This window comes from Oryctolagus cuniculus, chromosome 20 (assembly GCF_964237555.1).
Source record: "Oryctolagus cuniculus chromosome 20, mOryCun1.1, whole genome shotgun sequence".
Taxonomy (NCBI): Eukaryota; Metazoa; Chordata; class Mammalia; order Lagomorpha; family Leporidae; genus Oryctolagus; species Oryctolagus cuniculus.
In genome coordinates this window covers 16495934-16513176 of record NC_091451.1, presented here as the reverse complement: position 1 = coordinate 16513176, position 17243 = coordinate 16495934, and the positions used below count along the sequence as shown (strand labels likewise).

Genomic DNA, 17243 nt, shown 5'->3' with positions numbered 1-17243 from the left:
AAACACAAAGTGAAATATACTGTTTGAGTACTCGTTATAGCATTAAGTCTCAATGTACAGCACATTAAGGACAGAGATCCTACATGAGGAGTAAGTGCACAGTGACTCCTGTTGTTGACTTAACAATTGACACTCTTGTTTATGGCATCAGTAATCTCCCTATGCTCCAGTCATGAGAGTCCAAGGCTATGGAAGCCCCTTGAGTTCTCCGACTCTTATCTTGTTTAGACAAGGTCATAGTCAAAGTGGAGGTTCTCTCCTCCCTTCAGAGAAAGGTACCTCCTTCTTTGAAGACCTGTACTTTCCACTGGGATCTCACTCACAGAGATCTTTCATTTAGGTGTTGGTTTTTTTTTTTTTTTGCCAGAGTGTCTTGGCTTTCCATGCCTGAAATACTCTCATGGGCTTTCAGCCAGATCCGAATGCCTTTAGGGCTATTCTGAGGTCAGAGTGCTGTTTAGGACATCCGCCATTCTATGAGTCTGCTGAGTATCCCGCTTCCCATGTTGGATCACTCTCCCCTTTATTCTATCGGTTAGTATTAGCAGGTATTAGACTTGTTTATGTGCTCCCTTTGACTCTTAGTCCTTTCATTATGATCAATTGTGAACTGAAATTGATCTCTTGGACTAGTGAGATGGCACTGGTACATGCCACCTTGATGGGATTGAATTGGAGTCCCCTGGTATGTTTCTAACTCTACCATTTGGGGCAAGTCAGCTTGAGCATGTCCCAAATTGTACATCTCTTCCCTCTCTTATTCCCACTCTTAGGTTTAACAGGGATCACATTTCAGTTAAATTTCAGCACTTAAGAATAACTGTGTATTAATTACAGAATTAAACCAGTCATGTTAAGTAGAACAGACAAAAAAACTACTAAGAGGGATAATGTATTAAGTTGTTCATTAACAGTCAGGGCTATGCTGATCAAGTCACCATTTCCCATAGTGTCCATTTCACTTCAGGAGGTTTCCTTTTCGGTGTTCAGCCAGTTGTCACCAATCAGGGAGAACATATGATATTTGTCCCTTTGGGACTGGCTTATTTCACTCAGCATGATATGTTCCAGACTGCTCCATTTTTTTGCAAATGACTGGATTTCGTTGTTTCTTACTGCGGTATAGTATTCTAAAGAGTACATATCCCATAATTTCTATATCCAGTGTACTGTTGATGGGCATTTAGGTTGGTTTCAGGTCTTGGCTATTGTGAATTGAGCTGCAATAAACATAGGGTGCAGGCGGCTTTTCTGTTTGCCAATTTAAATTCCTTTGGGTAAATTCCAAGGAGTGGGATGGCTGGGTCGAACGGTAGGGTTATCTTCAGGTTTCTGAGGAATCTCCAGGCTGACTTCCATAGTGGCTTGACCAGTGTGCATTCCCACCAACAGTGGGTTAGTGTCCCTTTTTCCCCACATCCTCGCCAGCATCTGTTGTTGGTAGATTGCTGAATGTGAGCCATTCTAACCGGGGTGAGGTGAAACCTCATTGTGGTTTTGATTTGCATTTCCCTGATTGCTAGTGACCTTGAACAGTTTTTCATGTGCCTGTTGGCCATTTGGATTTCCTGTTTTGAAAAATGTCTATTGAGGTCCTTGGCCCCTCTCTTAAGTGGGTTGTTTGTTTTGTTTTTGTGGAGTTTCTTGATCTCTTTGTAGATTCTGGTTATTAACCCTTTATCTGTTGCATAGTTTGTGAACATTTTTTCCCATTCTGTTGGTTGTCTCTTCACTCTCCTGACTGTTTCTTTTGCAGTACAGAAACTTCTCAATTTGATGCAATCCCAATAGTTGATTTTGGCTTTGACTGCCTGTGCCTCCCGGGTCTTTTCCAGAAATTCTTTGCCTGTGCCAATATCTTGAAGGGTTTCTCCAATGTTCTCTAATAACTTGATGGTGTCAGGTCGTAGATTTGGGTCTTTAATCCATGTTGAGTGGATATTTGTGTAAGGTGAAAGGTAGGGGTCTTGCTTCATGCTTCTGCACGTGGAAATCCAGTTTTCCCAGCACCATTTATTGAATAGACTGTCCTTGCTCCAGGAATTAGTTTTAGATCCTTGATCAAATATAAGTTGGCTGTAGATGTTTGGGTTGATTTCTGGTGTTTCAATTCTGTTCCATTGGTCTATCCACCTGTTTCTGTATCAGTACCATGCTGTTTTGATTACAACTGCCCTGTAGTATGTCCTGAAGTCTGGTATTGAGATGCCTCCGGCTTTGTTTTTGTTGTACAAGATTGCTTTAGCTATTCGAGGTCTCTTGTGCCTCCATATGAATTTCAGCATCATTTTTTCTAGATCTGAGAAGAAGGTCTTTGGTATCTTGATTGGGATTGCATTGAATCTGTAAATTGCTTTTGGGAGAATGGACATTTTGATAATGTTGATTCTTCCAATCCATGAGCATGGAAGATTTTTCCATTTCTTGGTATCCTCTTCTATTTCTTTCTTTAAGATTTTGTAATTCTCATCGTAGAGATCTTGAACGTCCTTGGTTAAGTTTATTCCAAGGTATTTGATTGTTTTTGTAGCTATTGTGAATGGGATTGATCTTAGCAGTTCTTTCTCAGCCATGGCATTGCTTGTGTATACAAAGGCTGTTGATTTTTGTGCATTGATTTTATATCCTGCCACTTTGCCAAACTCCTCTATGAGTTCCAATAGTCTCTTAATAGAGTTCTTTGGATCTCCTAAGTAAAGAATCATATTGTCTGCAAAGAGGGATAGTTTGACTTCTTCCTTCTCAATTTGTATTCCTTTAATTTCTTTTTCTTCTCTGATGGCTCTGGCTAAAACTTCCAGAACTATGTTAAATAGCAGTGGTGAGAGTGGGCATCCCTGTCAGGTGCGAAGAATAAACTTAATTTTTATTTAGTTTTGGATAACTTTTTAAAGGTTTATTTGAAAAGCAGGGATACTGAGAGAGAAGCAGAGTGAACGAGAGAGAAAGATATATATTCCAGCAGCTGATTTATTCCCCAATTACCATAAAAGCCAGGGCTTGGCCATGCCAAAGCCAAAAGCCTAGAACTCCATCATGTTTCCCATGTGGGTGGCTGGGGCCATTTTCTGCTGATTTCCCAGGTGCATTAGAGGGAGCTGGATTGTAAATGGAACAGCAGGGACTCGACTGGTGCCCATACCAGATGCCATCACTGAAGGCAGTGGGTTAACCTGCTCTGTTCAATGCTCCCCCATCAAGTTTGAGTGTTCAGTCAGGAGTTCAAAACTGCTAATCAGCATATGAACTGAGCCATATGCTACTCTAAGATCCTTGGTGTCCATAATGGCAAGAGTCACTCCTGTGTGTGAAGTGCTGCAGCAGTTTATATTCTGGTGTTTCACATACTTGTGGTGCACTAAATGGTTTTTGTGACCCAAATGTACTCTGTGACCTGAGTTTGAAAAATGCTGGAATAGGTTGACACTGAGTGAGTGGAAACATGGTCAGACAGCATTTTGAGGAACTTGAAATAGCCGAGAGTTCCTGACTGTGGCAGAGGATGAACTGACAGTGGTTTAAGTTCCTTTCATGTCAGAAGAAGGACAATCCCATGACACAGTTCACAAAATTACTGGGAATGTGATATTTGTTAAGCATTGCCCTTGGAGTAATGCTTTAGTGACAAAGACTGACCTGACACAGAGGTGTTTTTCAGTATACTTTCCTATTTTGACTCCTTCACATGGACCACAATAATCTTCCAATTCTTTACACCCTAAATGATGTGACAAATAATATGAAAGATATGATGAAAAGAGACATGGCAAGGAATACTGGTGTTTGGGTTTCACCTATATTAGAGATACTTTGACAGAGGTTTCATCCAATGCTCCTGGTTTCTGCTTGTGGCATCTGGTAGCCACATATTTGTTTTGGAATTCTATCCAGACTTGTTCCTGCTTTCTTGACATCATAATGCTAAACACTGTGCATGCTCTGTACAGCTAATGCCATGTGTATCTATTCATAAACTTTGTATTATTTATTTATTTATTTATTTATTTGTTTTTGTCCCAGAAACTTTTTATTTAAGGTATACAAACATAATGAATTTCTTATATACATATTTAGGAACATAGTATATTCACAATCTTGAGGCCACTAGTGTTATCTACAAATTTGTTTTACCTTTTGATTTGAAATATTAAATGATCACTGATACTTTTTAAGAAATGTCAGTGAATTGACAAATTAACTTTTATGTTAGCAAAAACATATATTTTAACGATAATGAAGTTTTGAAATCCACACAACCTGTAGTCCTCTGAATATTTTATTTACTTACTCAATGGTTAAGCTCCTCATTGCATGTTCATTAGGAATATTGCAATTGAAGTAGATAGATTTGGGTAACCATAAGCCTTGTGAAAACCAGAAAATCATCTGCACTGATTAATTAAATGGGCGTGTTAGGATTCAGTGCAGGATGCATGTGGAGAAAAGGCTGCTGCCTCCACGATGTGGCTGGAGGCATGTGGGCTTTGTGCCCACTCCCCAAACCCACGTCCCACTCCCAGTTATGAGACAAGTGTCCTGCCTTCCTCTAACTGTGGTGGACTTCTGTGCAGAAAAGAAGTCATTATCCTAAAAAACAATTATTTAGTTGGTCTCCCTGCACAAGCCCTTTAGGTGGGATTTAGTGCCTGCTAAATAGAACAGAACACAATCTATATAAAATGTCTGTGTAATTGAAAGATTGAGCTAACAGCAAGAAGAAAAGAACAAAAACTGAGTTACTCTCATTTATGCTGAAGGCAGAGGATGCCAGCAAATTTTAAGGTGGAAGATAAATTTGGGTAGCTTAACATAAGACATCTTTATTTAATATACAAGTTCAAGACACTATATATGATGAATCTTTATCTACGAACCACATTTAGCAGTATCTACCTTTTTCCAATCTTCTTTCCACTGAAAACTACCTTTCTATATGTGTGTGTGTGTGTTTAAAACATAGCTTAGACCAAATCCATTTCAAGAATCATGTTAGTCTCACTGCCTTCTTTCTCTTTCCCACCCTTCCTACCTCCCCAACCCTTTCCCAGCTCCTCTTCTTCTCTTCACTTCAGCCCTGCAGCACTGATGGTCCACCTCTGCCAGGACACAGATCCGTAAAGGTCAGCCTGGGACCCAGAGCAGCTCAGAGGGAGGAGCCAGACCAGCAGTTCCTCATACTCTGCATTGCTTTTTCTGGACTGATGGCTCCATGACAACTGCACCAGCATGGCAGTGTGTGGGGCCCTGATGCATACCAGGATCACTCTTCTGCTGCTCTGCCTTGGGGTATCTCTGTCCATACATGGCCTCTCCCAAGCCAGGCCCTCCCAGCATTTCAGCTCCCTGGAAGTGGTGATCCCCTCGAAGGTGACCAGCAGGGGTAGAGGTGCAAAGGCTCCAGGATGGCTCTCCTACCGCATGCGGATTGGGGGCCAGAGGCACATTGTCCACATGAGGGTCAAGAGGCTGTTGGTTTCCACACACCTCCCTGTGTTCACCTACACAGAGCAGCATGGCCTCCAGGAGGATCATCCCTTTGTCCTTGATGATTGTTACTATCATGGTTATGTGGAGGGGGCCCCCGAGTCTCTGGTTGCCCTCAGCACCTGTTCTGGGGGATTTCGAGGAATGCTACAGATAAATGACCTCATGTATGAAATTGAACCCATCAGGCACTCTACCACATTTGAGCACCTGGTGTATCAGGTAGGCAGTGATGAGACAGAGTCCCCACACATGAGATGTGGGTTAACAGAAGAGTCAATAGCACGCCAATTGGCATTTCAAGCATCATATAATTTCACTTTGAAACCACGTTCTCATCTGAATTGGTGGGCCCACTGGCGGTTTGTTGAGCTGGCAGTGGTCGTGGACAATGGTAGGTTTGTTTACTCTCAAAGTAATGAGTCAATAGTGCAGGCTGAAGTATTTAATGTTATCAATATAGTGGATGAATTGTATTACCACATGGGGGTTGATGTAACTTTGACTGGGATTGAAATCTGGAATGTACAAAACCCCATAAATACAAGTGGTGACTTAGATCCAGTTACAGAGACTTTTGCTGTTTGGAAATTTTTTTTTTTTGATAACCGTGTTCACCATGATGTTGCACATCTGTTCATAAAGGAATTACATGGTGACAAACTTGGAGTTGCCTATGTTGGAGGAGTATGCCGACGTCCTATAAATTGTGGAGTTGATGTTTTTGAAGACAGAAGATTCAGCATTTTTGCCATTACTTTGGCCCATGAGATTGGTCATAACTTGGGTATGTGGCATGATGATAGGTGGTGTGCATGTCCAGATCGGTATTGCATAATGTATCCCTCCAGACAGCCATCACGGAGATTTAGCAACTGTAGTTATTCCCAATATATGGCAAATACTATGGAAAATGGAACATGTATTCTCTCTCCTGCACAACCACAACACATCGTAAGGTTGAGATTCTGTGGGAACCGAGTGGTTGAAGATGGAGAGCAGTGTGACTGTGGATCTACACAAGAGTGTGGAAATGATCGTTGTTGTATGATGAACTGTGTTCTAAAGCCTGGGGCAGCTTGTGCATTTGGAGGTTGTTGCAAAGACTGCAACTTCCTTCCTCTAGGGACTGTATGTAGACAGAAGGCTAGTGAATGTGATCTTCCAGAGTGGTGCAACGGGACGTCACATGTGTGCCCAGATGACGTATATAAACAGGACGGAATCCTCTGTAGTACAAATTCCTACTGCTATGAAAATGCATGTAATAACCATGATTCTCAGTGTAAGCAGATTTTTGGCACAGGGGCCCTGAGCGCGTCTAAAAGCTGCTACAATGAAATGAACACCCAAGGAACTCGTTTTGGCCACTGTGGTATTGAAGGCACCACATATGTAAAGTGTATGGCTCCTGATGTCATGTGTGGGAGAGTTCAGTGTGAAAATGTGCTCACAATTCCAACACTGATAGAACATTCTACGGTGCATCAGTTTCACCTCAATGGCACCACTTGCTGGGGCACTGATTATCACCTAGGGATGTCCGTACCTGATATTGGTGAAGTGAAAGATGGCACGGTGTGTGCTCCAGGCAAGATGTGCCTCCGCAGGAAATGTGTCGATATGGTTAAAGCATCAGAAACCTGTCAGACTCAGCATTGCAACATGAGTGGGGTCTGCAATAATAAACAGCACTGTCACTGTCACCCAGGATGGGCACCTCCCAACTGTACTATCAGGGGCCCTGGGGGTAGTGTAGATAGTGGTCCACCACCACCACTGCCACCTGGAGGGAAACCCCCTGAGGATAAACCTCCTGAGGAGAACCCACCTGGGTCCAACTCACCTGAGGACAACTCTACTGATGAGAACCCATCTGGGGAGAACCCATCTGAGGGGAATCCATCTGACGAGAAGCCACCTGGTCAGAAACCTCCAAGGCCAGTGTCAACTAAGACAGGAAGAGCAATTTTCTCATCAGCATTAATCTTCATTCCTTTTACACTTTTTTGTTTGTTTTGCTGCCTTGTGCTATGTAAGGAAGCAGAGGAAGGTGAAGGTGAAGGTGAAGCAGGGGAAGAGGGAGAAGACGAAGACTAACACTAATTTTTCTTTTAATATTGAGGAAAGAAGAAATGTCTAATTCCTGGATAAAACTCAATGGTACCTCATGTAGGTTCATAAGCATTAAATATTGCTGCATGGGATTTCTACATTTTCTTGTTTTGTAATATTTTCAGCAACATTAAACATTTTTTCTTTTTAAGAAAATTTGTATGGATTTCATTAATAGAACATTAAGAACATAGTAATTCTTTCCACTGTACCCATCCTCCCACCCATTCTCCCTTCCTCCTGCTTCTGTTTAGTCCAAGAAAGCAAAAGAAATGAAGAAAATTTGGAATAAAAAATTGAGAGAACTCTTTCTCAATAGCCTAGACAGTGCTATTCTATGTTATTGTCTCTTGAAGGTGATTTCGCTTTTTTCCCCTCCTTCCTTCCCCTTCTTTCCTTTTAGAAATTTAATTGTCTTTAGAGTAGAATCCAAGGATGATAAATCTTTTGCAAACTCTTAGACATAACTATAACTTATGAGACATAATAATATCTTCCATTTAATACACTAAAAGGAGGTGATCCTTGAGAACATGTTTTACTGTTAAGTCTCATGATGTAACTCTTTGGGGACATAGGTCCTGCATTGGAAGTTCGTGCACAGTGACTCCTGTTTATTTAACAAGTAACACTCTTACACATGACATCAGTGATCACCCAAGGCTCTTGACATGAGCTGCTTCAGCTTTGGAAGCCTTTTGGATCCATTAGCTGGACAAGCCCATAAGTAAAGTGGAAGTTCTCTCCTCCCTTCAGAGAAAAGTACATCCTTTTTTGGCCACTTCTTTCTACTAGGGTCTCATCCAGAGGGATTCATTATGTAGGACGTTTTTTGCCGGAGTGTTTTGGCTTTCCATGCCTGAAATGCTCCCTCTGGGATTTTCAGCCAGACCAGAATGCCATAAGGGCTGATTCTGAGGTTGGAGTGCTACTTAAAGCAATTCTCATTCTATGAGTCTGTTTTATGGACTGCTTCCCATGTTGGAGCCTTCTCTCCTTTTTAATTCTGTTTATTATTGTTTCCATAGACTTAGTCATATTTATATGATCACTTGTTCACTTGATCCTATGTATATGGTCACTTTAGTACTTACTCCTATCTATTTGGTCTTTATAACAGTTAATCTGCTATTTTAATCAGCCAGCTTAAGGGATTTTGTGGTCCTATGGCATTTTGTTTTGCTGTACTCTTAGAAGTGAGTCCATAGGAGAGTATATAGTTCTAAACTGCTTTGCAGTTACACCCTTCATGGTTTTCAAAATTATAGCTTTAGGGTCTTGACAATTCTTTACACAGTGCCTGCCTTCCTACCCATTTTCTCCCATTCTATTGGGTGTCTCTTTACTGTGCTGATTGATTTTTTTTTTTGCAGTCAGAAGCTTTTCAATTTGATGTAATCCCATTTGTTGATTTTGGCTTTAATTGGTTGTGTCTCTAGGGTCTCTTTCAAGAAGTCTTTGTCTATGTTGATGTCTTGTAGGGTTTCCCCAATGTTCTCTAATAATTTGATGGTGTTGGGTAATCGATTTGGGTCTTTAGTTCATTTTGAGTGGATTTTGGTGAAAGGTGTCAGATAGGGATCTTGCTTCATGCTTCTGCATGTGTGATCCAGTTTTCCCAGCACCATTTGTTGAAGAGACTGTCCTTGCTGCAGGGATTGATTTTAGCTCATTTGTCAAAAACAAGTTGGTTGTAGATGCTTGGATTGATTTATGGCATTTCTGTTCTCTTCCATTGGTCTATCCATCTCTTTTTGTATGGCTCCAGGATGTTTTGATTATAACTGCCCTGTAGTATGTCTTGCAATCATTGTGATGCCTCCGGCTATGTTATTATTGTATAAGATTGCTTTAGCTCTTTGGGGTCCCCTGTGTTCCTATATGAGTTACAACATCATTTCTATATCTGAGAAGAATATCTTTGGTAGTTTGATTGGTATTGCATTGGATCTGTAAATTGCTTTTGGTAGTATGGAAATTTTGATGATATTGATTCTTCCAATCTATGGACATAGAAGATTTTTGCATTTTGTTTATGTTTGTGTTCTATTTCTTTCTTTAATGGTTTTTTAATTTCCTCATCCTGTTTTTATTTTTAATTTTTAAAAAGTCTTTTATTAAATGAATGCAAATTTCATAGGTACAGCTTTAGGAATATAGTGGTTCTTCCCCATACTCAGCCTCCCACCCCCATTCCCATCCCATCTCCTACTCCCTCTCCCATCCCATTCTTAATTGATTCATTTTTAATTAACTTTGTATACAGAAGACCAACTCTATCCTACATAAAGATTTTAACAACTTTCACCTCCCCACATACAAAGTATAAAGTACAGTTTGAGAACAAGTTTTACAGTTAATTCTTATAGTACAACTCATTTAGGACAGAGGTCCTACTTGGGGAGTAAGTGCACAGTGACTCCTATTGTTAATTTAACAATTAACACCCTTATGTATGATGTCAGTGATCACTGGAGGCTCTTGACATGAGCTGCCAAGGCTATGAAAGCCTTTTGATTCCATATTCTCCATCAGTATTTAGATAGGGCCATATGCAAAGTGGAAGTTCTCTCCTCCTTTCAGAGAAAAGTACACCTTTCTTTGATGGCCCCTTCTTTCCGCTGGGATCTTACTCACAAAGATCTTTCATGTAGGTCATTTTTTGCCACAGTGTCTTGGCTTTCTATGCCTGAAATAATCTCATGGGCTTTTCAGCCAGATCTGAATGCCTTAAGGGCTGATTCTGAGGCCAGAGTTCTGTTTAGGGCATTTGTCACTCTATGAGTCTGCTGTGTGGACTGCTTTCCCATGTTGGAACTTTCTCTCCTTTGTAATCCTATCTATTGTTATTACCAGACACTTGGTCTTATTTATGTGATCCCTTTGACACTTAATCTTATTTATATGATCATTGCACACTTAATATGATGACTTTAACACGTAAAAAGGCATTAGTACCACCTAGCTTAATGGGATTTGGAGTCCCATGGCAAGTTTTTAGCTTTATCCTCAGGAATCAGTCTGTGGGGATGTGTATTGTACAGCTCCTCTCTTTCTCAATTCCCACTCTTATTTTTAATTGGGATCTATTTTCAATTGACTTAAAACACCTATGATGTATTCTATGTCAAGTAAAGTGTTCAACCAATGGTATTAGGTAGAAAAAATAATAAATAAAATAAGATAATGAACTATTCCTTGACAATCAAAACAAGGGCTATTCAAGTCATTGCTTACCATAGTGTCGATTTCACTTCTACAGGTTTCCTTTTCCGTCCTCTGTTAGTTATCTCAGATCAGGGAGAACAAATGGTATTTGTCCCTTTGGGACTGGCTTATTTAAAAAAGTATGATGTTTTCCAGATTCATCCATTTTGTTGCAAGTGACTAGATTTCATTTTTTTTACTGCTATGTAATGTTCCATAGAGTAAATATCCCATAATTTCTTTATCCAGTCTTCCATTGACAGTCATTTAGTTTGTTTCCATGTGTTAGCTATTGTGAATTGAGTTGCAATAAACATGGTGGTATAGATAACTCTCTTATTTGCTGATTTCATTTACCTTGGGTATATTCTGAGGAATGGGATGGCTGGGTCATATGGTAGGACTATATTCAGATTTTTGAGGTATCTCCAAACTGTCTTCCATAGTGGCTTTACCAGTTTACATTCCCACCAACAGTGGATTAGGGTACCTTTTCCCCCACATCCTCACCAGCATTTGTTTGTTGATTTCTGTGTGAAAGCCATTCTAACCAGGGTGAGGCGAAACCTCATTGTAGTTTTAATTTGCATTTCCTTGACAGTTAGTGATCCTGAGCATTTTTTCATGTGTCTATTGACCATTTAGATTTCCTCTTTTGAGAAATGTGTGTTTAAGTCCTTTGCCCATTTCTTTTTCTTTTTCTTTTTTTTTTAAGATTTAAAAGTATTTATTAGAATCAAGGACCTCCAGCGAGAGCTGCATGGAGGGGGGCTTCTAAGAGAGGAAAAAATCCAAAGGGACTGGTGGCAGTGGGCTTTTTAAGTACAATTTTAAAAGAAAAAAAAAACTTGAGAATCAGATTGGCATTCAGTTACCAGGGCAGGGCAAAAACCATCAAAAGACCTCATTTACAATTCTCCATCCTATCTGGCCTGCTAAGGATGGGATAGGTAACTTGTTTTCCCAATAAGCTGTGAGCTCAGGAAGAGCTCCTTTGCAATTCTCATGATAAATTTGGAGATTCCCAAGGAAGGAGGGTGGCCTGTTTGTTCTTGCTAATGATAACATTTTGGGGGAAGGAAGCAAATATTTTACACCCCAAATTCCACTGGGATCCCTTGAATATAAACCCATTTGACTCCTCACATTCCCCCCTCCTAAGATGGAAACCCTAACAACTGTTAGGGGGAACAGGGTAATGATTGCTCTAGCTGCATGCTGAAAAGGGGAGACTTTGGGAAGGGGAGTAAAGACAGTGTTCCAGCAGGAGGTGGCTTCTCAGCAGGAAGTGGCTTCTCTAGGGGGATATGGTACAAGCTTGCAGAAACTGCTTCCATCGGTTTCATGTGCATGACCACCTAGAATTTTACTTTTTTAAGTCTGGAGAAAACAAATCGAACACACAGTTTAAACTCACATGATCTAAAACTGAGGACAGAGTCATTATTAGAGGCCCTAAGAAAGGAGTCTAAACCGTTATCAAGTTTTTTTCTTCATTGAGAGGCAAATAGAAATTGACAAAAAGGGCTTGAGAATAATGGGGTAAGCTTAAGGCCTTGTCAGATATGAGGCTCAGACCTATTTATCTCTTCACATGTGGTACCTCATAAGGGAGGCACCCTGTTGACTTCCATTACCTAGCTGGCCTGGGAGGAGAGCTGGCTCAAAGAGAAGGTAGTCAGCATTTCTAAAAGGAAACTATTTATTAGTTAATATACATTTCTTCCTGCAATGTTTTTGACTCTACTTGGCCATCCACTCGACAGCAGTGGTTACTTTGGAAGCTGGGCTAAGTGAAGGGCTTTTCAACTTAGAGCGAACAAGGTATGTTGCTCTAACCTGGAGACCTTCAACTCCAGCTTGGCCCATTTCTTGAAAGCGTTGTTTGTTTTGTTGTTGCTGAGTTTTTTGATCATTTTATAAATTCTGCTTATTAATCCTTTATCAGTTGCATGGTTTTCTAATTCTCTCAATCTGTTGGTTTCCTCTTTCCTGACTGTTTCTTTTGCAGCACAGAAACTTCTCAATTTGATGCAATCCCAATAGCTAATTTTGGCTTTTATTCCCTGTGCCTCTGGGGTCTTATCCAGGAACTCTTTGCATGTGCCAATATCGTGTAGGGTTTTCCCCAATGTTCATTAGTAATTTAATGGTATCAGGTCATAGATTTAGGCCTTTAATCCATTTGAATAGATTTTTGTGTAAGGTGTAAGGTAGGGGTCCTCCTTCATACTCTGCCTATGGAAATCCAATTTTCCCAGCACCATTTTTAAAGAGAGTGTCCTTGCTCCAGGAAATGGTTTTAGCTCCTTGATCAAATATAAGTTGGTTGTAGATGGTTGGATTGATTTCTGGTGTTTCTATTCTGTTCCATTGGTCTATCCATCTGTTTTTGTACCAGTACCAGGCTGTTTTGATTATAACTGCCTTGTAATATGTCTTGAAATATGGTATCGTGATACCACTTGCTTTTTTTTGTTCTATAAGATTGCTTTAGCTATTCAAGTTCTCCTGTGTTTCCAAATGAATTTCAGCATCATTTTTTCTAGATCTGAGAAGAATGTCTTTGGTATTTTGATTGGTATTTCATTGAATCTCTTAAGTTATTTTCAGAAGAATGGACATTTTGATGATATTGATTCTTCCAATCCATGAATATGCAAGTTTTTTTCCATATTTTTGAGATTTCCTCTATTTCTTTCTTTAAAAATTTATAATTCTCATCGTAGAGATCTTTGCCATCCTTGGTTAAATTTATTCCAAGGTATTTGATATTTTTGTAGCTATTGTGAATGGGATTGATCTTAAAAGAATTTCTCAGACATGGTATTGTCTGTGTATACAAAGTCCATTATTTTTTGTGTGTTGATTTTAAATCCTGCTATTTTATCAAACTCTTTTGTGTGGAGTCTTTTGTTTCCCCTAAATGTAGAATCATATCATCTGTAAATAGGGATAATTTGACTTCATCTTTATTGATTTGAATTCCTTTTACTTCTTCTTGCCTGATGGCTTTAGCTAAAAATTCCCAGACTATATTGAATAGCAGTAGTGAGAGTGGACATCCTTGTTCAGTTCCGGATCTTGGTGGGAAGGCTTCCAACTTTTCCCCATTCATTAGGACTCTGGCCATGGGTTTGTCATTAATTGTCTTGATTGTGTTGAGGAATGTTCCTTCTAAACCCAATTTGCTTTGAGTTTTCATCATGAAAAGATATATTTTGTCAAATGCTTTCTCTGCATCTATTGAGATAATCATATGATTTTCGTTCTTCAATTTGCTTTGCAAATGTTGAACCATCCCTGTGTACCAGGGATAAATCCTACTTGTGTTGTTGTGTTGTTGGATTCAACCAGCCAGAATTTTATTGATGATTTTTCGTCTATATTCATCAGGGAAATTGGTCTGTAGAATTTTTTCTCTGTCGCATCTTTTTGGATTTAGGAATTAAGGTTCTGCTGGATTTATAGGAACAATTTGTGAGGATTCCCTCTCTTTGTTTTGAATAATTTGAGAAGGGTTGGAGTTAGTTCTTCTTTAAATGTCAGGTAGATTTCAGCAGTGAAGCCATCCAGTCCTGGACTTTCTTTTTTGGTAGGGTCTTTACTACTGATTAAATTTCTGTTGGTTACAGATCTGTTTAGGTTTTCTATGTCTTATGACTCAGTTTAGTTAGGTTGTATGTGTCTAGGAATCTATCCATCTCTTCTAGGTTTCCCAGTTTGTTGGCATACAGCTCTTTGTAGTAATTTCTGCTAATTATATAAAAAATTTCTTTGATGCCTGCTACATTTACTTTCTGAACTCTGATTTTATTGATTTTGGTCTTCTCTCTCCTTTTTTGGTTAGTTGGACCAATTGTGTGTCAATTTTATTTATTTTTCCAAAAAACCAGCTCTTCATTTTGCTGATCTTTTGTATTTTTGTTTCAATTATCTTGATTTTTCTTTAATTTTAATTATTTATTTCCTTCTACTGGTTTTGGGTTTGGTTTTCTGTTGTTTTTCTAGATCCTTGAGGTGTGTAGATAGTGCATTTATTTGGTGCCTTTCCAGTTTCTTGATATAGGCACCAATTGCTTTAAACTTCCTCTTAACACAGATTTTGCTGTATCCCATGAGTTTTTTTTAAAGATTTATTTATTTACTTGAAAGGCAGTTACACAGAAAGAGAAGGAGAGGGAGAGAAAGAAAGAGAGAAAGAGAGTGAAGAGAGAGAGATAGAGAGAGGTCTTCCATCTGCTGATTCACTCCCCAGATGGCTGCAATGGCCGGAGTTGCGCTGATCCAAAGCCAGGAGCCAGGAGCTTCCTCCGGGTTTCCCATGTGGACACAGGGCCCCAAGAACTTGGGCCATCTTCCACTGCTTTCCCAGGCCATAGCAGAGAGCTGGATTGGAAGAGGAGCAGCCAGGACTTGAACCGGCACCCATTTGGAATGCCAGCACTGCAGGCAGTGGATTTACCCACTATGCCACAGAACTGGCCCCCATAAGTTTTGATATGTTGTAATGTCATCTTCATTTGTTTTGAGAAATTTTTTGATTTCTCTTTTGATTTCTTCTATGACCTGCTGTTCATTCAGGAACATGTTCTTCATTCTCCATGTGTTTGCATATGATGTAGAGATTTTTTAGTTGTTGATTTCCAGCTTCATTGCATTGTGGTCTGAGAATATACATGGTATGCTTTCAATTTGTTTGAATTAGCTGAGACTTGCTTTATGGCATAGCATTTGGTCAATTCTAGGAAAGTTCCATATACCAGAGAGAAAAATGTGTACTCTGTGGCTTTAGGGTGGAGCTTTCTGTAGATATCTGCTAGGTCTATTTGATCTATGGTGTCAATTAACTCTGTTGTTTGTTGATTTTCTATCTCGTTGATCTGTCCGTTGCTGAAAGTGGAGTATTGAAGTCCCCCATTATTATTGTATTTGAATCTTTATCTCCCTTTAAGCCCCTTACTGTTTCATTTAAATAGCAAGGTGCCCTGTAATTAGGTATATATACATTTATAATAGTCACATCTTCCTCTTGAATTTTCCTTTAATCATTGTAGTGTCCTTCTTTGTGCATTTTGATAGTTTTTATGTTAAAGTCTATTTTGTATGGTATTAGGAGGGCCACACCATCTCTTTTTTGGTTTATGTTACCATGGATGATCTTTTTCCATCCTTTCACTTTCAGTCTCCATGCATCTTTGTTCGTAAAATGTGTTTCTTACAGGCAGCAAATAGATAGGTTTTGTTTTTTAATCCATTCAGCCAGCCTGTGCTTCTGACTGGAGAATTAAGACCATTTACATTCAGTGTAACTATTGTTAAGTACCAACTTTGCCCTGCGATGTTTCTGTAAATAGTTCTGTTTTTGTATTTTGGATTTCATTTGTACTGATTTCATTTGTACTTGCTGGGTCATTTTCTGCATTCATATACTTTTGTAGTGATGTCCCTGTTTCTGCGTGTAGCACATCTTTGAGCATCTTTTGTAGGGATGGGTGAGTAGTTACAAATTCTTTCAATTTCTGTTTGTTGTAGAAGATCCTTATTTTTTCTTCATTCATAAATGAGAGTTTTGCAGGGTGCAGTATTCTGGGTTGAAAGTTTTTTTCTGTTAGGACTTGGAGTATGTCTCGCCATTCTATCCTTGCCTGCAGGGTTTGAGATGAGAAGTCTGGAGTGAGTCTAATTGGGTTTACTCTGAATGTGATTTGTCATTTTTCTTGTGCACGTTTTAAGATTTTTTATTTATGTCTTACTGAGGAGAGATTGGCTGCAGTCTGTTGAGGTGAAGATCTTTCCTGGTTGTGTCTATTGGGAGTTATGTGTTCTTCTCTTTCTTTCTCCAAATTGGGGAAATTCTCTGTTATTTCATTAAGAAGGCCTTCTAATCCTTTCTCTCTTTCTATGCCTTCTGGAATTCCTAAGCTGTATGTGTTGAGTTGTTTGATAGAATCTTGTAGATCTCCAACTGTGTTTTTCAGTTTTCTAATTTCTTCTTCTTGTGTTTGGTCTCACTATATTTCCAGAAATTTGTTTTCTAGCTCTGATATTCTTTCTTCTGTCTCATTTTTCTATTATTAAGGCATAACACTGCATTTTTTATTTGATCTATTGAATTATTTATTTCTAATATTTCATTCTGACTTCTATTTAACATCTCAATTTCTTGGGAACACTTTCGTTTAGATCATGAATTTGTTTCTGATTGCTTCAAAGTAATCTGATGATTAATTTTCTGAATTCCCTTTCTGGCATAGCCTCAATCTATTCTTCTTCAGCTTCTATTATTGAGTAAGAGTTGTAGTGTTCCATTAAGGGGCTCATATTGTCTTCCTTATTCTTATTAAGTTTTTTTCCTTTTTTTTTGGCATTTTAGTTGCTTTTCTCTTTAATATGTGTCTTGGTGCTTGCGGTGTGATTTCCCTCTGCTGTGACAT

The 17243-nt window shown here is 39.2% G+C and overlaps 4 protein-coding genes across 6 annotated transcripts in view; all 4 read left to right on the top strand.

Annotated features, from left to right (window-relative positions):
* LOC100343257 (disintegrin and metalloproteinase domain-containing protein 20) overlaps nucleotides 1-7755 on the top strand; it is a 90721-nt gene extending 82966 nt beyond the window's left edge. Inside the window, exon 3 of the mRNA XM_070065157.1 lies at nucleotides 5049-7755. Coding sequence (XP_069921258.1) covers nucleotides 5227-7584 — 2358 coding nt within the window. The 5' untranslated portion in view covers nucleotides 5049-5226 and the 3' untranslated portion in view covers nucleotides 7585-7755. The remainder of the gene's footprint in view (nucleotides 1-5048) is intronic.
* Nucleotides 1-17243, top strand: part of LOC100344015 (disintegrin and metalloproteinase domain-containing protein 21) — a 182104-nt gene that overhangs the window by 82950 nt on the left and 81911 nt on the right. The gene's annotated exons all lie outside the window — the stretch shown is intronic.
* Nucleotides 1-17243, top strand: part of LOC100343514 (disintegrin and metalloproteinase domain-containing protein 20-like) — a 150422-nt gene that overhangs the window by 82960 nt on the left and 50219 nt on the right. The gene's annotated exons all lie outside the window — the stretch shown is intronic.
* Nucleotides 1-17243, top strand: part of LOC138842981 (disintegrin and metalloproteinase domain-containing protein 20-like) — a 126548-nt gene that overhangs the window by 87505 nt on the left and 21800 nt on the right. The window lies entirely within an intron of this gene.